Source organism: Bufo bufo, chromosome 2, assembly GCF_905171765.1.
Source record: "Bufo bufo chromosome 2, aBufBuf1.1, whole genome shotgun sequence".
NCBI lineage: Eukaryota > Metazoa > Chordata > Amphibia > Anura > Bufonidae > Bufo > Bufo bufo.
The window spans coordinates 256,951,961-256,977,412 of NC_053390.1; the positions used below are offsets into that span (position 1 = coordinate 256,951,961).

Below are 25,452 nucleotides of genomic sequence, written 5' to 3' on the forward strand. Positions count from 1 at the left end.
GAGAGCCATACATATTGGGCATCGTCGCGTGCGTAAAAGTCGTCGCTATAAAAATAACTTTTGACCAAACGCCTCGGATGAACGGTGTTAAAAATATAAAATAAAAACTGTGCCAAAACACCAATTTTTGGGCAAAATTTCAATTTGAATCCATTTTGCCGGTAATAAAGCAAGGGTTAACAGCCAAACAAAACTAAATATTTATTGCCCCGATTCTGTAGTTTGCAGAAACACCCCATATGTGGTCGTAAATGGCTATATAGCCGCACGGCAGGGCATAGAACGAAGGGAACTCCATATGGTTTCTGGAAGGCAGATTTTGATGGACAGTTTTTTTTTTGACACCATGTCCCATTAGAAGCCCCCCCTGATGTAGCCTAGACTAGAAACTCCAAAAAAGTGACCCCATCTAAGAAACTACACCCCTCAAGGTATTCAAAAGTTACTTTACAAACTATGTTAACCCTTTAGGTGTTCCACAAAACCAAATAGTGAATGTAGAAACAATTTTAGAATTACATTTTTTTGTTACATTGCCTCAAAAAAGACTAATATAGAGCAACCAAAAATCAAATTTACCCCAAAAATAGTCCCAAAACAACAACCACCTTATCCCGTAGTTTCCTAGATGGGGTCACTTTTATGGAGTTTCTACTCTAGGGGTGCATCAGGGGGCTTGAAAGGGTACATGGTGTCAATAAACCAGTCCAGCAAAATCTGCCTTCCAAAAATGACGTTCCCCTTCTTCTATGTCCTGCCGTTTAGCCAAATAGTAGTTTACGACCACATATGGGGTGTTTTTGCAAACTACAGAATCAGGGCAACCCATTTTGAGTGTTGTTTGGCAGTTAACCCTTGTTTTACTCCTGGAAAAAATTGATTATATTGGAAAATTTTCCAAAAAATAGAAATTTCAAAATTGTTTCTCCATCTGCCATTAACTCTTGTGGAACACCTAAAGGGTTAACAAAGTTTGTAAACCCAGTTTTGAATACCTTGAGGGGTGTACTTTCTTAGATGGAGTCACTTTTTTGAAATTTCTATTCTAGGGGTGCAACAGGGGGCTTCAAATGGGACATGGTATAAACAAAACCAGTCCTACCAAATCTGCCTTCCAAAACCCATATGGTGTTCCCCTCCTTCTATGTGCTACCGTTCGGCCAAACAGTAGTTTACGACCACATATGGGGTGTTTTTGCAAACTACAGAATCAGGGCAACCCATTTTGAGTGTTGTTTGGCAGTTAACCCTTGTTTTACTCCTGGAAAAAATTGATTATATTGGAAAATTTTCCAAAAAATAGAAATTTCAAAATTGTTTCTCCATCTGCCATTAACTCTTGTGGAACACCTAAAGGGTTAACAAAGTTTGTAAACCCAGTTTTGAATACCTTGAGGGGTGTACTTTCTTAGATGGAGTCACTTTTTTGAAATTTCTATTCTAGGGGTGCAACAGGGGGCTTCAAATGGGACATGGTATAAACAAAACCAGTCCTGCCAAATCTGCCTTCCAAAACCCATATGGTGTTCCCCTCCTTCTATGTGCTACCGTTCGGCCAAACAGTAGTTTACGACCACATATGGGGTGTTTTTGCAAACTACAGAATCAGGGCAACCCATTTTGAGTGTTGTTTGGCAGTTAACCCTTGTTTTACTCCTGGAAAAAATTGATTATATTGGAAAATTTTCCAAAAAATAGAAATTTCAAAATTGTTTCTCCATCTGCCATTAACTCTTGTGGAACACCTAAAGGGTTAACAAAGTTTGTAAACCCAGTTTTGAATACCTTGAGGGGTGTACTTTCTTAGATGGAGTCACTTTTTTGAAATTTCTATTCTAGGGGTGCAACAGGGGGCTTCAAATGGGACATGGTATAAACAAAACCAGTCCTGCCAAATCTGCCTTCCAAAACCCATATGGTGTTCCCCTCCTTCTATGTGCTACCGTTCGGCCAAACAGTAGTTTACGACCACATATGGGGTGTTTTTGCAAACTACAGAATCAGGGCAACCCATTTTGAGTGTTGTTTGGCAGTTAACCCTTGTTTTACTCCTGGAAAAAATTGATTATATTGGAAAATTTTCCAAAAAATAGAAATTTCAAAATTGTTTCTCCATCTGCCATTAACTCTTGTGGAACACCTAAAGGGTTAACAAAGTTTGTAAACCCAGTTTTGAATACCTTGAGGGGTGTACTTTCTTAGATGGAGTCACTTTTTTGAAATTTCTATTCTAGGGGTGCAACAGGGGGCTTCAAATGGGACATGGTATAAACAAAACCAGTCCTGCCAAATCTGCCTTCCAAAACCCATATGGTGTTCCCCTCCTTCTATGTGCTACCGTTCGGCCAAACAGTAGTTTACGACCACATATGGGGTGTTTTTGCAAACTACAGAATCAGGGCAACCCATTTTGAGTGTTGTTTGGCAGTTAACCCTTGTTTTACTCCTGGAAAAAATTGATTATATTGGAAAATTTTCCAAAAAATATAAATTTCAAAATTGTTTCTCCATCTGCCATTAACTCTTGTGGAACACCTAAAGGGTTAACAAAGTTTGAAAAAACAGTTTTGAATACCTTGAGGGGTGTAGTTTCTAGAATGGGGTCATTTTTGGGAGGTTTCTATTATCTAAGCCTCACAATATGACTTCAAACCTGAACTGGTCCATAAAAAGTGGGATTTTGAAGATTTCTGAAAATTTCAAAATTTGCTTCTAAACTTCTAAGCCTTGTAACATCCCCAAAAAATAAAATATCATTCCCAAAACAATTCAAGCATGAAGTAGACATATGGGGAATGTAAAGTCATCACAATTTTTGGGGGTATTACTATGTATTACAGAGGTAGAGAAACTGAAAATTTGAAATTTGCTAATTTTTCAAAATTTACGGTAAAAATTGTATTTTTTTATGCAAAAAAATTAACTTTTTTGACCCAATTTTAGCAGTGTCATGAAGTACAATATGTGACGAAAAAACAATCTCAGAACGGCCTGGGTAAGTCAAAGCGTTTTAAAGTTATGAGCACTTAAAGTGACACTGGTCAGATTTGCAAAAAATGGCCTGGTCCTTAAGGTGAAAATGAGCCTGGTCCTTAAGGTGAAAATGAGCCCGGTCCTTAAGGGGTTAAGTAAAAGCAGCAATGGTGGTTTCCTCATCTCCAAAATGTATTGAAACAAAAGCCAACAGTGGGGGAGGGGGTATACCCCTACAAAAAATGTCAATGTCTTAATAACTTGTCATGTGGCCTTCAGCATTAATTACAGCTTGACAACGATGTCTCATGCTGTTCACAAGTCTACTTATTGTCTGCTGAGACATGGCAACTCACTGTTCTTGAATAGCGGCCCTCATGTCATTTAGGTTCTGGAGTACAGAGTTACGAACCTCTGCATGGCAACTCAGCTGATCCCATAGGTTTTCAATGGGATTCAGGTCTGGAGAAAGTGCAGGCCACTCCATTTGAGGTACTCCAGTCTCCTTTCCCTAATGATGTGAAACCGATAAGCTGGCGGTTATCATTGTACCATTCACAAAGTATAGGACAGTTCTGTATCGACTAGACACACCTGCCTATACTATAACAAACCACCAAAGGCTCGTCTGTTGACAACAGTGGCTGATGCATAACGCTCTCCTTAAAGTCTCCAACATTGTTGGCGGCAATTATTTCTGCTCAGCGTGAATTGACTTTCATCAGTGAACAGAGGCCCACTGGTCCTTCGTCCAGGGTAGATGCTCCCTGGCCCATGCAAGACTATGACACCTGTGGTCAAATACCCTTGCAGGTCGTCTAGCACGCATGCCACGCTGATGTAAACTGTTTCGAATGGTTTGACATTAAACTTGGGTGCCTCTCACCTCCCTTAAATGTGCCTGGAGTTGTGTGGCATTCATCATCCGGTTCCGCAGGGCATTGTTCACAATAAAGTGGTCATCAGTGTACGATGTGGCCAAAAGAAGTCTACTTCTAAGGCTTTCTGTGACTCTTCCAGTCTCTCTGTAGCAACCTGCTGATGACTCTCTGACACTTTAGACTCAGTGGCCACTTCCGTCTGAGAACATCCTGCTTGAAGCTTCGTAATTGTGAGGTACTGTTGATTGTTAGGTGTCGGCTTGGTCTCATGATGTCAAAATGTGAACAGCATGATGAGGAGGACTGTTTAAATATCAATTCTAATTGAATCAGGAAATGTATTGGGGGATTCATGGATCAAACACCTGTTGTGAATTTTGCCGTTAAGCTCCTTTGATAGAGAACAGTAAGTTATGCAAAAAGTACTGAAACATTGAACAGTTGGACATGTGCATTAAAAAGTTTAGAGATGGTCACATTACGTTCACCTGTAAAAATTAGGGTGTTTTTTTTTCACATCAGCGTTAGGGATTCCGTTATGGCTTTCCGTTATAACAGAATCCATAAGACGGAAGGAAGGATCCGTTCTTCTGCCCATAGACTTCTATTATGACGGAATGCAAAACGGAAGCCTTTAAAAGGCAGTTTGCTTTCCGTCCTAATAGAAGTCTATGGGAATCAAAACGGATCCGTCTGGGTCCCGTTAATCAAGACGGAAAACAAAGTCCAGTCCTCTCTATTAGGACGGAAAGCAAACTGAATGCCTTTTTAAAGGCTTCCGTTTTGCATTCTGTCTGGGTATTCCGTTATTACCATGTTATAACGGAAAGCCATAACGGAATCCTTAACGCTAGTGTAAACCCACCCTTAGAGTGCATTTTAGGTTCATCCTGAAATTTCACCCACAAGCCAAATATCCCTAACTTTTTGTGAGTAGTGTTGTTGCTGTGGTAGGCTCTAATATATTCAGCACTGTTTTTATACAGCAACTGAATGAGAGTCTGGGCACGCAGTGGAGCTCCGAGCCCTTTCCATTTACAAGCCAAGATCATTAATGACCGCTGATTGTGCGCCAAAATATTGCACAACCCTTTAAAGACATTAGTATCACGCTGTCCCCAGTGAAGCTCAGGAAACCCGAGCACCCAGGGAAAACCCTGGGGGAGGGGGAGACAAATACTCCATGCACATGATGTCCTTGGTCGGATTCACACCAAGGATCCCAGTGTCAACCACTGAGCACCAATTAGCATATTGCATCATGAAGTTTTTTTTTTTTTTCTTCTAACAAAAGTGATTTTATTTTTCATAACACACATATACGGTATCGTTGTAAACATATAGACTTTTTATAATCGTTTAAACCACAGTGAACAACCTAACAAAAATGCAAAAAACAGTGCCATTGCTTTCTCTTCTGCATTCCCCCCCCCAAAAAAAAAAAGTTAATTTGTAACTTATATTTACCACTAAATGATCCAAGGAAAAAATATGACTTGTGCGAAAAAACCCTCATACAATCAGACCAAAAACCCCTCATACACTCATTACAGGTACATCGATGGGGGGGATAGTTCAAGGTAACACAAAAACATGTTTTTTTTTGTCTATGAAATGTGCTGCTATTCTTCAAAAGTAGTAAAGGGAAAAATAGCTATACATATGATATCGACATAATTACACAGAATAGATACATTTTTATTTATGCCGCATAATCGGTGAAAAAAGTCATTTTTTCCCCATCCCCTCAAAAAATGTAACTATAGTTAGTAAATATATACCCCAAAATTGTCCTCATACTACTACATTGATGGAAAAATGAAAGCTATGGCTCACTGAATGAGGTGACACAAAAATAAAAGCTTTAAACACCAAAAAAAATAGAAAAAATTTGCACACCAGTCAACATACAGCCTTTTATAAATTTTTTCCAGAATGTACTCATCTCTTTTGAGTGATATTTATATATTTGTTAACTGTGAAATACTATTTTCCTGCAGCTTCATTCCAGGACCAACTGGTAACAAAAGAAGGAAACGAGCTGTATCACTGTGTCATTTACTTGGCCCCTGGTGACTATCACTGCTTTCACTCACCAACAGACTGGAATGTGTATCATAGGCGCCATTTTCCAGGTAAATACCCTTTATAAAAAGCAAAGTGTATTCATGAACACGCAATTTAATATCGACCTGTTACATCATAGTCTTTATGCACAGAGCCACACACCCGATGGAGCATTGTACTACCACTTGTCACAGTGCAACCTCCATGTTGTATGCATGAGGTCTAATTCTGATAGGTGACTTGCATAGAAAAGTAGACCATTCAGTTCATCAAACGGATCTGGAAGGTTTCTGTGGGGAAAAGCTTACAGGAGGCTTAATGTTGGACAGATTAAATTTTTTCTTGGAAATGGCTGTCGTATTAAACCATGATCATAGCCTAATATATTAATGTGTGGAGTAAAAACATAAATTTGCCTTCACCTTGCTGTAAAAACAAAATTGTGACCAAAAACTGTTTTACAGAAATTGCTGCGGTTTTGCGTTGCAGTAAGTGCCCATGCTTTTTTTTCACAGGTGAAACATTTATAGGGAATCTGTCACCAGTTTTATGGTGTCCTAACGAAGCTGTTTTGCCAAAATCTTGTATTGAACAGCTCCAGCACATGCCAATAAGTCCCAATATTCATGAGCTCACTGCCGTCCCACCCACCTGCTGCTGATTCAATTGGGGGAAAAAACGGTCAGAGGCAAGTGAGCAGTTAGCTCATGAATATGGGGACTCATTGGCATGTGCCGGAGCTGTTAGGATTTAAAAGTGAGGGAAGCAGAAAACTGTTAACAGATTCCCTTTAAAGGGGGTTATCGTATTAATATTGTAAAAAATGACAATCAGACATCACATAGTACATGATACCTTTCTAACAAAGCTAGAACCAGCCCTGCACCTCACATGGATCCAGAGATCTCCTCATTCATTGCTCAGCTAGATTTATTTTAAGCTGACAGCTCAGGGAGCTTGACCTTTCTGATGCAACTGGTGGAGGTTGAAGGATGGAACTGAGCATGTGCTTCCAGCTCCATGAGTTGGACAAAGAATTTTGAAAAAGAGCAAACAGCAGGTGGCGCTGTACAGATAGACTAAAGTGAATAACTTAGTGGCTACACTAACTTTTTAATATTATTTTTCACCCTATAAGACGCACTTAGGTTTTAGAGGATGAAAATAAGAAAATATTTTTCATTAGACCTCAGCTAAAACTCCCAATCAGACCTCCAATGTTTATAAGACCCCCCCCCTCCCCCAATCAGACCTCAGATCAGACCTCTCCTGCTCCGGATGCCACTGCCAGTCCTGAGATCCAGCACCCTCCCTGGTCTTCCAGCCATGCTGTGACCCGGGGGAAAAAAGTGCGTCTTAGGCTACATTTACACGACCGTATGTATTTAGCGGTCCGCAAAAAATACGGATGATGTCCGTAAGGCATCTGTTTTTTTTTTTTTTTTTTGCGGATCCATTGTAACAATGCCTATCTTTGTCCGCAACACGGACAAGAATAGGACATGTTCTATTTTCTTTTTGCTGGGCAACAGAACAGACCTACGGATAGCACACAGTGTGCTGTCCACATTTTTTTGCGGACCCATTAAAATGAATGGGCCTGCATCCTATCCGCAAAAAAACTGAACGGACACTGAAGCAAAATGCATTCTTGTGAATGTAGCCTTATGGGGTGTAAAAATACTGTACATGCAATTACAAAAGTATTTTGATCCAGATGCTGGTTTGAGAAATGTAGAATATTTTTCGTGGGACAACCACTTTAACATGTTTCACCTGCAATTACCACATTACAAAACCGCAGCAATCATGGTAAAAACGCACGTGGTTTTTGTGATGCAATTTTTGTGGTATTTTTTTTTTTTTTTTTCACAGCAGCGGGTAAACCCAGCCTAAAGTGTATTTCTATCACAAAGTCACTATAAATCGTTGATTCCATAGGATCTCTCATGTCTGTGAACCCAGGAGTTGCTCGGTGGATAAAAGAGTTGTTCTGTTACAATGAACGGGTTGTACTCACAGGGGGATGGAAACATGGATTTTTCTCACTCACTGCAGTTGGTGCGACAAATGTTGGGTCCATCCGCATATATTTTGACAGGGTAAGTGATTTTAGTACAATGAAAGTATATAAATGTACTCATTATTTTATTTTTATATTTTTTTCACCACACTTGGCTAAAGTGTGGTGAAAAAAAATATATGGACATGCAATTTTTTTTTTAACTAGTTGACATTATGACCATTGATCAACTGATACAGAGGGCCATATCAATGAATAATTCACGCATGCCCTAAAACACCACCTATAATACCCAATTATTGTATATAAAATAAAATTATTAATAATCCAAAAAACAAATATTTTGAAATGAATAAAATAGGGAAAATTAGTTATAATGCAGTCACAACAGTATACAATATTGGTGTACAAAAAAAAAAAGCCTAATCTTAGGCAGAGTACTAATTAAAAAATTATATTAATTATGATTACCCGATAGACTAATCAGTAGTAGTAGATGCCAGATCCATAACTCCTGCCTAAAAGTACTATCTTGTAAAAACAAAGTACATCAGATGGTAATAAAATCAATGACATACAGACCGCAGACAAGAAAGCTGCCCAGTCCATTTCACCATTGGCTTCTTCAGGGGCAGAGACACGTCACTTCCCAGCATGATGTTTAAACAGTAACTGGCCAATAATATGCAAGATTCCACACCAGATAATAAATTGCACTCTCCCAACCAGATGAATCATAAAGGAGACGCGCCATGTGTGCGGTCAAAGCCATGGGAAATAACAGACTTTTGGTAAGATGTGGCGGCAAACATGGAACCGGAAATCGTCAAATGATGCTCGCAAACATGGAACCGGAAATCGTCAAATGATGCTCACAAACATGCCAGAAGTTCATCAAATAACGCACACCCATGGGCCTAACTGAAGCACTGGTCATGTGACATTATGATGTGTCTCTGCTGTGAAGAAGCCAACAGCGTAACACGTTGGGCGGCTTTCTTGTCTGCGGTCTATTTCATTTTTGACTAGATAGTACTTCTAGGCAGGAGTTATGGATCTGGCATCTACTGCTGCCAATTCGTCTATATCCTGTAATCATGATTAATAAAATTTTATATTCGTACTCTGCCTGAGGTTGTGATTTTATATATATTTTTTCGCTTTTATATTATTGTGACTGCATTGTAATTCTTTCCTTGTTGCTGATTTCACCACTTTATACATTTTAAATATTTAATAAAGTTTTGTTTTATATACAATAACTGGTGCATTTTCATTATTTATAGATGTTATGACCATCATTGTATGTGACTAGGAAAATGTAATTTTACAGAGGTCAAACCCAGACGAGGAAGGCTAGGATTCATTCTATCCTACAAAAATAATAAACTGGTCTGATTGGTCATAAATCTGTGTTAAGCTGGTCATACATTAGATTTTGGACAGACGTTTTTGGAATGACTTGTGGTTCATTGTTTGTCTATTGCATTTAGGGATGTGCGAATCCAGGTGGTACCTTGGAACTGAACCAGAGTTCAGTAAAAGGTTTTTACAGTAGAAATTAATTTCTGAAGTTATTACCCGAAGTCTTGCAAGACTTCGCAAAATAATTTCGGCTCATAGGAGCTAATACTGTACAGAGTGCTCGCTCTGTACAGTATTCTAACAAAGTTTTATGCGAATGAACTTCGGATGTTTCATCCGGTCGATTTGCTCATCCCTAATTGCATTATTGTCCGCAAGGAATTTTCACAAATACAGTAAAAGTTACACTTTAGACAAAAATGGGGTTTCCACTGCTGAGACACAGATCAGTCATTGGGCATGAGCATGTTTTCAACTGCAGCACCTGACGACACCGTAGATCAGTTTTTCTGAGCTATCTACCATCGGTCAGCATTGGTCATGCTCAATCACGTCGCGAAAAGGGTACCAATAATTTGTAGAAAATGGTCTACATCAGGCATGCTCAACCTACGGCCCTCTAGTTGTTGTAAAACTACAACTCCCACCATGCCCTGCTGTAGGATGATATCTGTAGGCTTTTCGGACATGCTAGGAGTTGTAGTTTTGCAACAACTGGAGCGCCGCAGGTTGAGCATGCCTGGTCTACATCAGCTTTTTTGGCCATCCAAAATCACAAGTATATGCCCAACTTTAGATGAGCATCATGGGGTCTGGTTTTACAGAAGCTAGGGAGATAAAGAACACAAGTGTGAACAAGCACCTAATCTGGACTAGTTGACAATATTAAAAACTGAACTGAATACATTTTTTTCCCCCCTTTTAGGATTTACAAACTAACAGCCCACGTTACAGCAAAGGCTCTCACAATGATATGAGCTATGTAACGAATAATAACCAGGATGGCATTGTAATGAGAAAAGGTGAACAACTGGGAGAATTCAACCTTGGTTCCACCATTGTTCTCATCTTTGAAGCGCCAAAGGATTTTACATTTAACCTGAAGGCTGGACAGAAAATCCATTTTGGAGAGGCCATGGGCTCCTTGTAGGAAAAGGAGTCAGTTTTGCTTCCTGAAGAAGGGCCAGAGACCGTTTGTATGTTTTGGTGACAGAGGCTGAAAGCAACGTCTCTATGCAAGTTGGAATTATGTGCACATGCCATACTGAAGTCGGTCATGCAGATCCAGACCATCTGCCGTGGCTACTGCCTCCCACAACCAGGCGTCATTACACACTTTAATTTCCACTCCTGCACTTTGTCTATGAGGTGTGGCTTCCTGCCATAGAGCAGGAGAAAAGAGCTCTTTCAGGCATGTGTCTAAATGTTTGAGAAAATCATTTTATATAACGAAAACACAGTTGAGGCACTGCTAACTTCAGGGAAGTGCTACCCCGTTATGGCAGGTTTAGCTTCCCAGTAAGTTGATATCTGGCAGCTACTTGGCCTGGTTATAGGGTCATAGTGCAGGCCCATTCATTCGTCAGTGCAGGAATATCAGTCCTGCCTAAGGGAGCTGTAGCTCATTACTTTTGTATATCTAAACAACAAGAGGAAGATCTTGCTAATACATTAACATTTAATAGCATACATTTTGAAATAAAACAGTTGCAAACACTATGATTTATTTATTACATCTTGGCTGAGTAGATAAATCCATGGATGCCGCAATCTTCTGGATACGACTGACAGAGTCCTCAACGTGCAGCTTCTCCCCACTTAATTTCTGCTCACGCTTTTCTATCTGCTCTTCCAGCTGCAAAAGAGTAAGCAGTTGATAATATGGAAAACTAAAAGGAATATCCCATGAATTTAATAACAATATCTGGAGTAACGACCACTTAAAAGGCTTCTGTCAGCAGATTTGTACTTATGACACTGGCCGACCTGTTACATGTGCACTTGACAGCTGAGCGCATTTGTGTTGGTCCCATGTTCAAATGTGCCCACATTGCACTTTAATATATCTAAATAAGCTTAGAAGAGCAATGGGGGTGTTACTGTTACACCTATAGGCTCCACAGCCTGCAAGTGCGGTACTCCAGGGGGGGGCCAAATGGCTTTGCCGCATGGAGATCCCGCTAATAGCTTCGGTCTCCCTCAAGAGTTCCAGGCTAATAGAGCAATAATTCATATTAAGCCCTGCAGGTGGCAGTGCTCAATAGAAAAATAAAAAAATCCTTCACATTGCAATGTGAAAGACAAGCGATCTAAGGATCACATGTCAAAGACCCGTTAGGGGACTTACTGAAGTGAGTCAACCCCTTTAAGTGGCATTTATTATGTAGAGAAAGTTAATACAAGACACTTACTAATGTATCGTTATCTATATTGCCTCCTTTGCTTGCTAGGCAAATTTTTCCATCACATTATACACTGCTCGTTTCCATGGTTATGACCACCATAGAATCCAGCAGTGTTGGTTGTGCTTGCACACTATAGGAAAAAGCGCCAGCCTCTCTGGTGGCCAGGACCGTGGGTTGGTGCTTTTTCCTATAGTGTGAAAGCACGACCACCTCTGCTGGACTGCAGGATGGTCATAACCATGGAAACGAGCAGTGTATAATGTGATAGAAAAATGAATCCAATCACAATACATTAGCAAGTGCCTTGTATTAACTTCTACATAATAAATGCTATTTGCTGAAGTGAGACAACCCCCTTTTAAGTGTAAAAAAAATATATTTTTTAAAATATATATATATATTTTATATATAAAAATCCCAATCACTCCATCATAAAAAAAAAATAAAAAATCATAGGCATCACCACACCCCAAAAACTCTGAACTATTACTTTAAGGCTCCAGTCACACATCCGTAATAATGGGTCCGCATCCGTTCCGCAAATTGCGGAACGGGTGCGGACCCATTCATTCTCTATGGGGACGGAATGGATGCGGATAGCACACTATGTGCTCTCTGCGTTTTCGGAGCGTGCCCCCGATCTTCCAGTCCGCGGCTGCCGAAAAAAATAGAACATGTTCTATTCTTGTCCGCAATTGCGGATAAGAATAGGCATTTCTATGGGGGTATTTCTATGCCGGCTGGGTGTATTTTGGATCCGCAATACACTATGGATGTGTGAATGGAACCTTAATATAAATGTATTTATCTCATACTATTAATGCCGTAATGGGAAAAGAAAATGTCAATTTGCCTTTTTGTTGATTCACATCCCCTAAAAAAAGTGATCAAACACACTCAAATGGTCAAAGTATGGAATTGAAAAGTAAAAAGAAAAAAAAAGCTGTATCTTTGGAAGGCAGAGTGTAAAAAATAAATGGAAAACTTGCTTGCGGCTGAAAGGGTTAATGTTCTGAATAATTGCATATTTCTCACTAACTTGATTACAGATATATTTTGTACTGATGATACTGAATGAGAAGACAACACCTTTAAATCCTTTTTTTTTTTAAACCTTATTTTAAATCTGTAGAATAAAAATGTTTTTTTATAGTTCCTAAACACTGCTGTTTATTGGCTTGCTACATACTTGTTCCCCACTACGAAAAGCTTGGGACAAATTTATTGGGATACACCTTAATGATTGAATTCAGGTGTTTGTTGTAGTCCCCAATACTGCAGGTGTATAAAATCCAGCCCCTGGCCATGCACTCTGCCTTTACAAACATGAAAGAATACTGAACTCCAGCATAGTCCTGTAAAGCCTTATTCATACATCAGTGATTGTGAGCCAAAACCAGGCGTGGAGCCTCCACAGACAGAAGGTAGAAAGATCTGCACCTGTTCTGTGTTTAGCGTCGCACCTGGTTTTGGCTCAAAATCACTGACGTGTGAATAAGGATGTCACTGTTACAAGTCAGTTCATAAAATTTCTTCCCTCCTAGATATTCCTCGATCAACTGTGAATTATATTATTGCAAAGTGGAAGCATTCAGGAACCACAAAGTGGTAGGGTCGCCGAGGCACATAAGGAGGGAACTTATGAAAACTGGTTAAAAGAATCCATAGCAACCAAGCCAATTCCACCTTTCATTTTCCAAAGGAGCCAGTTCTGAGAGAGTAGTGGATGCATGGAATAGCCTTCCTGCAGAAGTGGTAGCTGCAAATACAGTGGAGGAGTTTAAGCATGCATGGGATAGGCATAAGGCCATCATCCTCCATATAAGATAGGGCCGGGGGCTATCCATAGTACTCAGTATATTGGGCCGACTAGATGGGCCAAATGGTTCTTATCTGCCGACACATTCTATGTTACTTTGCACCAGTTTTACGAAATCTCCCCCATAGTGCATATGCCCTTTAGTTCCAGGGAATGGAAATCTTAGAGCTTCGACATATCAATACATTTTTGACATTTCTAGGTTTCCAACTGAGGGAACAGTTTGGGGAAGGCCCTTTTCTGTTCTTGCAGGACTGTGCACAAAGCAAGGTCTATAAAGGCATGACTGGATGAGTTTGGTGGCCTGCACAGAGCCCTGAACTTAACCCCAGAGGAGGAACTAACTCTATGTTAATGCCTATGGATTTAAAATGGGATTCAAAAGCCTCCTGTGGATGCTCCTTTACTTTTTGTCCATATACTTTATATGTCAGTGCCCTTAGCTGCATAGGCAAGTAGATGGTGATAACTCCCCTTTTTATTTTTTTTTCTTGAATCAAATAGTATTTTTTTTAGGTTTTACAAAATAAGTGAAAATACATAAAGCAACCATACAAAACTACCATCACGTGCTTTCTGCATCTGTATATCCATTCTGTGGGCCCGCAGAAAAATAGAGCATGTCCTATTCTGTTTTACAGACAAGAATAGGTCAGAATGTCACACAAAATGTGGAACGCAAACAGTCAGTGTCCATTTTTGTGGATCCGCAATTTGTCATGTATACATGGAATATCATGATATAGTATTGTAATTTTGTGTTATAGTACATGAGTAGAGGAAAACCATCCGCCATTTTCAGTCCACCTAGCTCAAAGGGTTAAGACTGTAGTGAACAATCTTTTTAATGTTAATGGTCCGGTGTGTCAAGCCATTTACCCCAAATATCTTCAAAATTTTTAATACTACCCCTTTCAAATATACTGATTTCTTGAGCCTAATTATAGATTGACTCGAGAGATACATTAGGCCTCCTGCACATGATTGTTTTTTTTTTTTGCGTTCTGTATACGAAACCATTCAAGTCAATGGGTCCGCAAAAAAAAAACCAGAATGTATCAGTTCCGTTTTTGCAAGACCAACTATTGAAAATGTTATGCCCAGCCCAATTTTTTAATGTACTTACTGTTTAAACATTATTGTATGCTTCCGTTTCAGTTCCGCTAAAAACGGATCACAAACTGAAACGGAACCACTACTGAAACTGAAAAACTGATCCATTTAAAATGGACCGCAAAACAATACGGTCGTGTGCAGGGGACCTTATTTTGTGGGTGGATCATGAGGTATTCAGTAGGAAGCAATCGGCTTACAAGCTTGATATAAAAGGTGGAGAATAGGGAACAGATGGCCCTCCATCACAGGTACTCAGCCACATATCCAAGGAGACAAAGCAGAGGGTTACAATCCAATTTTATATCAAATACAGTCTCCGGTAGGTTTATAGCATCAGACCAATATAGCCTTAAACGTGAGCAATTTCACATTAAATGTATTAAGTCAGCCTGTGATGTCCCACATCTAGGACAGAGGTCATCCATCCTATATCCTATCTTTAAAGGGTTTCTGTCACCAGAATTAACCCTATTAAACTAGCTGACAGTAGCGATGTGCTAGTGTAGCAGGGCATGGCCAGAGGTGGGATAACAGAGCCTCTGCTTCTAGAGGCTAATTACCATATTATAAAAGTTATATTTCTGGAGTAACGGGGGCATAGATAAAAGGAGGAATACGCTAGTTAGGTTCAGCTGACATTAGCACATCGCTAATGTCAGCCAGTTTAATAGGGTTAATTCTAGCGACAGAAACCCTTTAACACTGGTATCAGATATACTCCATGTAAAAGATACAACAGCCTATGGGCTGCACCAATGGATAAACTAAGGAAGCTTTGAAATACTGCCCATTGCTCCTCTAGATCTGTAATCTCTTCCTTCCATTTATTATACAGCTGTAAAGGATGTGCTTCTATAATGCAGGGAAATTATGCCCCAGTGCTTCCACTAACTCTACTATAGGATAACTGACAGCTCGCAGAATAAGAATTGTACTGTACTGTTTATCTGTATAGCGCAGGGATCAGCAACCTTCGGCACTCCAGCTGTTGTGAAACTACAACTCCCAGCATGCTCTTTCCACTTGTGTGGGAGTTTAGAGAGCAGCCAAGCAAGTGTGCATGATGGGAGATGTAGTTTCACAACACCTGGAGTGCCGGAGGTTGCTGACCCCTGGTATAGCATGTCTCAGCTGCAGATGTTGGTAGAAAATAGTTTTGGCCAGACCTTGTACAAAGGATTTAAGATTTTCCTTTATATATAAAGGTTTAATATGAGTAATACCATGAAATTACAGGGAGGTTTCTGCAATTCAGGATACATGACGTTAGGCCAAACTGGTCCAGTATACCCATCAATATTTCTGACCTTCCTCCAAATCTTATGTATGGCTTATAGCAGTGGTCCCCAACCTTTTTTGCACCAAGGACCAGTTTAATGCAAGACAGCGCGTTCCAGGTCCCTAGAAGAATTATCAGGGTGAATAGTACTTCACACTCTCCCTGCTGCCCTGGGCATAGTGCACACAGCAGAAGGGAGATTACCATGGCAGCCAGGGCTTCAGTAGCGTCCTGGCTGCCATGGTAACCGATCGGAGCCCCAGGATTACACTGCTAGGGCTCCGATCAGGAGCTGCCACTGCCACCAATGAGGGGAGAGGGGACCCTGTGGCCACTGCCACCAATGATTTTAATACTGGTGGGGGGTGCACTACACCACCAATGTTTTTAATACTGGGGGGGGGCACTGTGCCACCAATGATAATTAACTTTTAATACACATACAGGAGGCAGGTGCGGCAGAATCACATAGCCAGCACCCAACCTCTGAAAGGGAGCTGTGATCAGCAGCAGTTAACCCCTCAGGTGCCGCACCCGCCTCCTGTATCTGTAAGAGGACCTTTCATGGGTCCGGACTTTATTAACCAAGTAGCAGGACATGTAGGAGTGCACTTACTATTATATCTGGGCACAGCTCCATTCGCCCACTGTGGCCCCCATTACCATCTCCCGCGCTGTATACTAATTACTACTATGGGAACACCAGGGAGGAGACATCAGCTTCTCTCCCTGGCTGTAGCGCTGTCGAATCGCAGTGCAGAACGTCAGGCGAGTTTTTTTTTCCCCCCCTGGCTGTGACGCTCTGCGCAGTGATTGGACAGCGCTACAGCCAGGGAGAAGGAACGCCCAGGGAGAGAAGCTGATGTCTCCTCCCTGGTGTTCCGATAGTAGTAATTGGCATACAGCGCGGGAGACGGTAACGGGGGCCACAGCGGGCGAATGGAGCGGCGCCCAGGAATAATAATAAGGGCAGGGAGATCCCTGGGCACCGCTCTACATATCCTGCTACTTAGTTAATAAAGTCCTGACCCATGAAAGGTCCTCTGGTTAATTATCATTGCTGGCACAGTGGCCACAGTCCCTCCTCTCCTCCACCCACTCTCTCCTCTGGTGGCAGTGGCTGGCCGGCATCACAGTGGGAAGGAAGGAACGCTCTCCTTCCTTCCCGCTGTACGGCCACCCGCCGTGTGTGATATGCGTGTCGGGCACGCATGCGCCTTGAGTCTCCGCTCCTCTGTATTGCCGCGGCCCGGCAAACAATCTTCCAGCGCCCGGTCCTTGGTTGGGGACCGCTGGCTTATAGTGTGGGAGAGACATTCCCTATATTTTGAAAGTACCAGCTTCTAGAGCTGATAATAGGTAGTCTGCATTTACAAGGTATTGCACAATACTCCCTGAGATAGATAAGGCTACTTTCACACTCCTGTTTTGGACCACTTTTGACAGGAAAAAAAGCTTCTAGATATAACTTTTTGGTGACCCAATATTTGCATATCAAATATAGCCGAAGGTTGAAATGGTGATCTTATTAAAATGTAACTTTTAATTGATATCAAGATAGAAAAAAATCCCTAAATATAAACAAAATAACAAATGAGTGCAAAAATTACACATGAAAAAAATTGGTACGCGGCGGCACCTGAGAGTATAACCGGTTGTCCTACCGTAACCCAGTTGTCATCCGGTCGTTGTGGATGTTCAGAAGATGTTCGTCATACTGAAAATAAATTCTTAGTGGTAGGCACCGGACATGGATGATAGAGGGCTCTAAGTCCCTATTTCACCCTAGGATAGGGATACTGATTTGTCCCTGGTGTCCTAACCACGGAGCACTCGTCTTAAAAAGAACGACCCCGTCCAGAACCTTACCCTACTTGGTCCTGTTGTGCAGCTAATCCCTACATGCATGTTTCATGTACAAATCATCAGGGGAACGAACTGTTGTGCAGTCGGGCAGGGCATGAATCACCTGGAATGTTACTCCGAATTGATTCGAACATTCACACTGAAGATATTCAGGTATAACAGAGTGAGTGGAGGACACTTACAAATAATGAGCCCCTGGTGTGGGATCCATTGTGTATCAGGGCTGAAACAGGCCTAAAGAGATGGGGGCCATATAACAAGAGAGGGAGGTCTGCTAATGTGCAGGTCCCGGTATGTCCTGAGGTTATGGTACAACCTGCCCGAGGACGGACGCCCGCGCGGTGGCTTGGAGCGACGCGATGGGGGAGGTTCGCGTATCCGCGCATGCGCAAATCTGATCGCGCCTCAGAGTGAGGCTTGGAGCGCGGTGACGTGATGGGGCAGTTCACGCACCCTACCTAGTACCCTACTACCTAGGGATGAGGGGCAGACAATTTAGGGAACATAACCATTTTGTCCTGAAACTTCTGAGATACATCCTCACTCACAACTTTTTTCTTTTTGATGGTAAGTGGTACCACCATGGGATGTTCCTGCGCACCGTCCTACGCAAACTTACTCCTGGGCTGGTGGGAAGCAACTACTGTATTCAGCGATGGGATGTCATCATGTACCGGGCCTATATCATTGTGGGCCCGGTACATTGATGACATTTTCATCATATGGAACGCGACGGAACGTGCCTGCTCTACCTTTGTTGAGAGGCTTAATAGCAACAACCTAGAATTACGTTTTATGTACGAGACTAACAAGACTCTCCCCTTCCTAGATATTTCAATTTCAAAAAAGGGTATTGATGAACTGAGTACTAGCATTTATTGTAAACCTACTTCCACAAACTCGGTATTGCACTGGAACAGTAGCCGCCCCCTACCCTTGAAGAGAGGAATACCGCGTGGCCAATATCTACGTTTGAGACGCAACTGTTTGGATAAACCCGAGTTTGTGGAACAGGCTGCTATCCTCAGGAGCAGATTTCTCTCCAGGGGATACCCTGACGCAGTTCTAAGACCAGCTTATCAGACAGCGCTCGCAGCAACACTTAATGAATTACTGGTACCCAAAATTAAACCTCAAACCGAACAAAAAATCCGGCTAATAGGTACATTTGATGAGGCTGCCAACTGTGTTAGGAACATCCAACAGAAATACTGGTCGATTCTACTCATGGATCCAGACATTAAAGACAAGATTCATGACTACCCACAAATAACATTTAGGAAGGGTAACAGCCTCAAAGATCTGCTGGTACACAGCCACTACAATCCACCTCCAAGGGGAAATACATGGCTAGATAGTAAGCCCTTGGGTTGCTTTAGATGTAGTGGCTGTGTTGCCTGCAGCATCATGCAGACAGGTAAAACATTCAGGAGTGTTAATCTAAAGAGATCCTTTACAATTAAGGATTTTATTAATTGCAGAACGTGAGGCGTTATTTACAAATTAACATGTGAATGTCCTATGGAATACATAGGGAAAACAAAGAGAACTGCGTAGACGTATTTGGGAGCACTTGGGGGATATCTCCAATAAGAGAGACACAGCTGTATCCAGCCATGTACAGGAGTATCATCATGGGGACCCCCAAAGTATTAGGGCAATGGGCATTGAGGTCATCCCCCCCCCCCCCCCTTCCTACTCGGGGTGGAGACTGGGACCGCATACTGCTCCAACATGAGGCCCGATGGATCCATGTCTTACGTACCGTAGCCCCCCTAGGCCTAAATGAACAGCTCTGCTATAGCCGTTTCATTTAATCATTGTGTAGGACTATGAATACATCTTTCTCTAGTAAGATAAAGGCTCCCCTTCTAATGCATAGTGTCCCACCTGTATACTCTCTAAGATGGGACACGTCCCTTGTGCCTTTGCTGGATCATGCCCCTGTGAGTGGGCCTCTATAATCAGCGAATCCTTTTACTTTATGTAATTGCCATGAAATGCCTATATTTGGAGCGCCTCCTTAAAGGGCTTCTGTCACCCCACTAAACTTTTTTTTTTTTTGTGTGTACTTATAATCCCTATCCTGCGATATTGCCATACATTGTTATTAATAATTTTCGTTCAGTAGATTTAGCAAAAAACGTACTTTTATGATATGCTAATTACCTTTCTACCAGCAAGTAGGGCGTCTACTTCCTGGTAGCAGCCGCAGAAAACCGCCCCCTCCTCTTGTTGATTGACAGGGCCAGCAGTGCTCTCCTCCTCCGGCCAGCCCTGTGAGCATTTCAAAAATCGCGTGCCTGTGTTGATTCGGCGCAGGCGTTCTGAGATAAGGAGGCTCGCATCCTCAGCACTCCCTCAGTGCGCCTGCGCCGATGACGTCATCGAAAGAGAAGACGTCATCGGCGCAGGCGCACTGAGGGAGTGCTGAGGATGCGAGCCTCCTTATCTCAGAGCGCCTGCGCCGAATCAACACAGGCGCGCGATTTTTGAAATGCTGACAGGGCTGGCTGGAGGAGGAGATCGCGGCTGGCCCTGTCAATCAACAAGAGGTGGCGGAGGGGGGGGGGGGGCGGTTTTCTGCGGCTGCTATCAGCAAGTAGACGCCCTACTTGCTGGTAGAAAGGTAATTAGCATATCATAAAAGTAAGTTTTTGGCTAAATCTACTGAACGAAAATTATTAATAACATAATGTATGGCAATATGGCAGGATAGGGATTATAAGTACACAAAAAAAAAAAATATGAGTTTAGTGGGGTGACAGAAGCCCTTTAACCACCTCCGGACCGCCTAACGCAGGATCGCGTTCCGGAGGTGGCAGCCCTGCGCAGAGTCACGCATATATGCGTCATCTCGCGATGGGCGAGATTTCCTGTGAACGCGCGCACACAGGCGCGCGCGCTCACAGGAACGGAAGGTAAGAGAGTTGATCTCCAGCCTGCCAGCGGCGATCGTTCGCTGGCAGGCTGGAGATGTGTTTTTTTTAACCCCTAACAGGTATATTAGACGCTGTTTTGATAACAGCGTCTAATATACCTGCTACCTGGTCCTCTGGTGGTCCCATTTGTTTGGATCGACCACCAGAGGACACAGGTAGCTCAGTAAAGTCCCACCAAGCACCACTACACTACACTACACCCCCCCCCCCCCCCGTCACTTATTAACCCCTTATTAGCCCCTGATCACCCCTGATCACCCCATATAGACTCCCTGATCACCCCCCTGTCATTGATCACCCCCCTGTCATTGATTACCCCCCTGTAAAGCTCCATTCAGATGTCCGCATGATTTTTACGGATCCACTGATAGATGGATCGGATCCGCAAAACGCATCCGGACGTCTGAATGAAGCCTTACAGGGGCGTGATCAATGACTGTGGTTATCACCCCATATAGACTCCCTGATCACCCCCCCTGTCATTGATTACCCCCCTGTCATTGATCAACCCCCTGTAAAGCTCCATTCAGACGTCCGCATGATTTTTACGGATGCACTGATAGATGGATCCGATCCGCAAAACGCATCCGGACGTCTGAATGAAGCCTTACAGGGGCATGATCAATGACTGTGGTGATCACCCCATATAGACTCCCTGATCACCCCCCTGTCATTGATCACCCCCCTGTAAAGCTCCATTCAGATGTCCGCATGATTTTTACGGATGCACTGATAGATGGATCCGATCCGCAAAACGCATCCGGACGTCTGAATGAAGCCTTACAGGGGCATGATCAATGACTGTGGTGATCACCCCATATAGACTCCCTGATCACCCCCCTGTAAAGCTCCATTCAGATGTCCGCATGATTTTTACGGATGCACTGATAGATGGATCCGATCCGCAAAACGCATCCGGACGTCTGAATGAAGCCTTACAGGGGCATGATCAATGACTGTGGTGATCACCCCATATAGACTCCCTGATCACCCCCCTGTCATTGATTACCCCCCTGTAAAGCTCCATTCAGATGTCCGCATGATTTTTACGGATGCACTGATAGATGGATCGGATCCGCAAAACGCATCCGGACGTCTGAATGAAGCCTTACAGGGGAGTGATCAATGACTGTGGTGATCACCCCATATAGACTCCCTGATCACCCCCCTGTCATTGATTACCCCCCTGTAAAGCTCCATTCAGATGTCCGCATGATTTTTACGGATGCACTGATAGATGGATCGGATCCGCAAAACGCATCCGGACGTCTGAATGAAGCCTTACAGGGGCGTGATCAATGACTGTGGTGATCACCCCATATAGACTCCCTGATCACCCCCCTGTCATTGATCAACCCCCTGTCATTGATTACCCCCCTGTAAAGCTCCATTCAGACGTCCGCATGATTTTTACGGATCCACTGATAGATGGATCGGATCCGCAAAACGCATCCGGACGTCTGAATGAAGCCTTACAGGGGCGTGATCAATGACTGTGGTGATCACCCCATATAGACTCCCTGATCACCCCCCCTGTCATTGATCAACCCCCTGTCATTGATCAACCCCCCTGTCATTGATCAACCCCCCTGTCATTGATCACCCCCCTGTCATTGATCACCCCCCTGTCATTGATCCCCCCCCCCTCTGTAAGGCTCCATTCAGATATTTTTTTGGCCCAAGTTAGCAGAATTTTTTTTTTTTTTTCTTACAAAGTCTCATATTCCACTAACTTGTGTCAAAAAATAAAATCTCACATGAACTCACCATACCCCTCACGGAATCCAAATGCGTAAAATTTTTTAGACATTTATATTCCAGACTTCTTCTCACGCTTTAGGGCCCCTAGAATGCCAGGGCAGTATAAATACCCCACATGTGACCCCATTTCGTAAAGAAGACACCCCCAGGTATTCCGTGAGGGGCATATTGAGTCCATGAAAGATTGAAATTTTTGTCCCAAGTTAGCGGAACGGGAGACTTTGTGAGAAAAAAATTAAAAATATCAATTTCCGCTAACTTGTGCCAAAAAAAAAAAATTTCTATGAACTCGCCATGCCCCTCATTGAATACCTTGGGGTGTCTTCTTTCCAAAATGGGGTCACATGTGGGGTATTTATACTGCCCTGGCATTCTAGGGGCCCCAAAGCGTGAGAAGAAGTCTGGTATCCAAATGTCTAAAAATGCCCTCCTAAAAGGAATTTGGGCACCTTTGCGCATCTAGGCTGCAAAAAAGTGTCACACATCTGGTATCGCCGTACTCAGGAGAAGTTGGGGAATGTGTTTTGGGGTGTCATTTTACATATACCCATGCTGGGTGAGAGAAATATCTTGGTCAAATGCCAACTTTGTATAAAAAAAGGGAAAAGTTGTCTTTTGCCAAGATATTTCTCTCACCCAGCATGGGTATATGTAAAATGACACCCCAAAACACATTCCCCAACTTCTCCTGAATACGGCGATACCACATGTGTGACACTTTTTTGCAGCCTAGGTGGGCAAAGGGGCCCATATTTCAAAGAGCACCTTTAGGATTTCACAGGTCAATTACCTACTTACCACACATTTGGGCCCCTAGAATGCCAGGGCAGTATAACTACCCCACAAGTGACCCCATTTTGGAAAGAAGAGACCCCAAGGTATTCGCTGATGGGCATAGTGAGTTCATAGAACTTTTTATTTTTTGTCACAAGTTAGTGGAATATGAGACTTTGTAAGAAAAAAAAAAAATAAAAATCATAATTTTCCGCTAACTTGTGACAAAAAATAAAAAGTTCTATGAACTCACTATGCCCATCAGCGAATACCTTAGGGTGTGTACTTTCAGAAATGGGGTCATTTGTGGGGTGTTTGTACTGTCTGGGCATTGTAGAACCTCAGGAAACATGACAGGTGCTCAGAAAGTCAGAGCTGCTTCAAAAAGCGGAAATTCACATTTTTGTACCATAGTTTGTAAACGCTATAACTTTTACCCAAACCATTTTTTTTTTACCCAAACATTTTTTTTTATCAAAGACATGTAGAACTATAAATTTAGAGCAAAATTTCTATATGGATGTCGTTTTTTTTGCAAAATTTTACAACTGAAAGTGAAAAATGTCATTTTTTTGCAAAAAAATCGTTAAATTTCGATTAATAACAAAAAAAGTAAAAATGTCAGCAGCAATGAAATACCACCAAATGAAAGCTCTATTAGTGAGAAGAAAAGGAGGTAAAATTCATTTGGGTGGTAAGTTGCATGACCGAGCAATAAACGGTGAAAGTAGTGTAGGTCAGAAGTGTAAAAAGTGGCCTGGTCTTTCAGGGTGTTTAAGCACTGGGGGCTGAAGTGGTTAAGGTTAGGAGAGCGGCGCTCTGGTGATAGTTGCTGTAAACAATCCCGGTTACATAGCAACAACTCTCGCCACAAGCCAATAGAGTAACTGTGTCTGGAGCCACTGACACACCCGATTGGCTCCTTGCAAATGACGTTTGCCTGCCTGGCTGCGCTAGAAAGCAAGACATAGTCCTGGAAGCGCTGCTATCTCCAGCGCGGAATGCACGGGTGCGTGAACAGCCCCCATCACGTCACCGCGCTGCGCTCCAAGCCTCACTCTGAGGAGTGATCAGATTTGCGCCTGCGCGGGTACGCGAACCTCCCCCATCGCGTCACCGCGCTCCAAGCCTCTTTCTGAGGCATGATCATATTTAAAAACAGCGTGGGCGGGCGTCCTCGGGCAGGTTGTACCATAACCTCAGGACATACCGGGACCTGCACATCAGCAGACCTCCCTGTCTTGATATATGGCCCATTCTCTTTAGGCCTGTTTCAGCCCTGATACACAATGGATCCCACACCAGGGGCTCATTATTTGTAAGTGTCCTCCACTCACTCTGTTATACCTGAATATCTTCAGTGTGAATGTTAGAATCAACTTGGAGTAACATTCCAGGTGATTCATGCCCTGCCCGACTGCACAACAGTTCGTTCCCCTGATGATTTGTACATGAAACATGCATGTAGGGATTAGCTGCACTACGGCACAACAGGACCAAGTAGAGTAAGGGTAAGGTTCTGGACTGGGTCGTTCTTTTTAGGATGAGTGCTCCGTGGTTAGGACACCAGGGACAAATCAGTATCCCTATCCTAGGGTGAAATAGGGACTTAGAGCCCTCTATCATCCATGTCCGGTGCCTACCACTAAGAATTTTTTTTCAGTACGACGAACATCTTCTGAACATCCACAACGACCGGATGACACCTGGGTTACGGTAGGACAACCGGTTATACTCTCAGGTGCCGCCACGTACCAATTTTGTGTCATGTATAATTTTTGCACTCGGAATTCCACACGTTTCATGGCCTCTCGAATCTGAAGATTAACTTCCAGAAATCAGAGGCCTTGAATGTGTTCCTTCCGGCCACGCTCGTGGCTGACCTAGTTGCCTCCTTCCCTTTCAAGTGGGCATCTGGAGCAGTGAAATACCTAGGCACAGGATCTGAAAGAGGTGTACCACAGAAACTTTATCCCTCTCCGGGATCGGATTAGGGAAGATCTTAAGAAGTGGTCGAAAGGACTGCACACGTGGTTTGGACGATGTGCCATTTTCAAAATGAACATTCTCCCACGAGTGTTATACCTCTTTCAGACCCTTCCCATCAAACTTCAACAGGATTCTTCAACAGGATTCATGGGGACATATTTAGGTTTATTTGGGCAAAGGGTAGCCCGAGAC

The 25,452-nt window shown here is 42.7% G+C and overlaps 2 protein-coding genes across 11 annotated transcripts in view; one reads left to right on the plus strand and one right to left on the minus strand.

The window, feature by feature from the left end:
- PISD (phosphatidylserine decarboxylase) overlaps positions 1 to 10,691 on the plus strand; it is a 63,337-nt gene extending 52,646 nt beyond the window's left edge. For 6 of the 7 annotated variants that reach the window (XM_040416461.1, XM_040416462.1, XM_040416464.1 and 3 more), the window contains 3 exons: positions 5,855 to 5,989; positions 7,863 to 8,023; positions 10,235 to 10,691. In XM_040416461.1, coding sequence (XP_040272395.1) covers positions 5,855 to 5,989; positions 7,863 to 8,023; positions 10,235 to 10,459 — 521 coding nt within the window. In that variant the 3' untranslated portion in view covers positions 10,460 to 10,691. Of the gene's footprint in view, positions 1 to 5,854; positions 5,990 to 7,796; positions 8,024 to 10,234 lie in introns of those variants that run through there. The other variant, XM_040416467.1, reaches the window with a different exon arrangement.
- A 93-nt stretch (positions 10,692 to 10,784) lies between these two features.
- Positions 10,785 to 25,452, minus strand: part of SFI1 (SFI1 centrin binding protein) — an 87,400-nt gene continuing 72,732 nt past the window's right edge. For all 4 annotated transcript variants that reach the window (XM_040416449.1, XM_040416448.1, XM_040416447.1 and 1 more), the window contains one exon: positions 10,785 to 11,164. In XM_040416449.1, the coding sequence (XP_040272383.1) occupies positions 11,033 to 11,164 (132 nt within the window). In that variant the 3' untranslated portion in view covers positions 10,785 to 11,032. The remainder of the gene's footprint in view (positions 11,165 to 25,452) is intronic.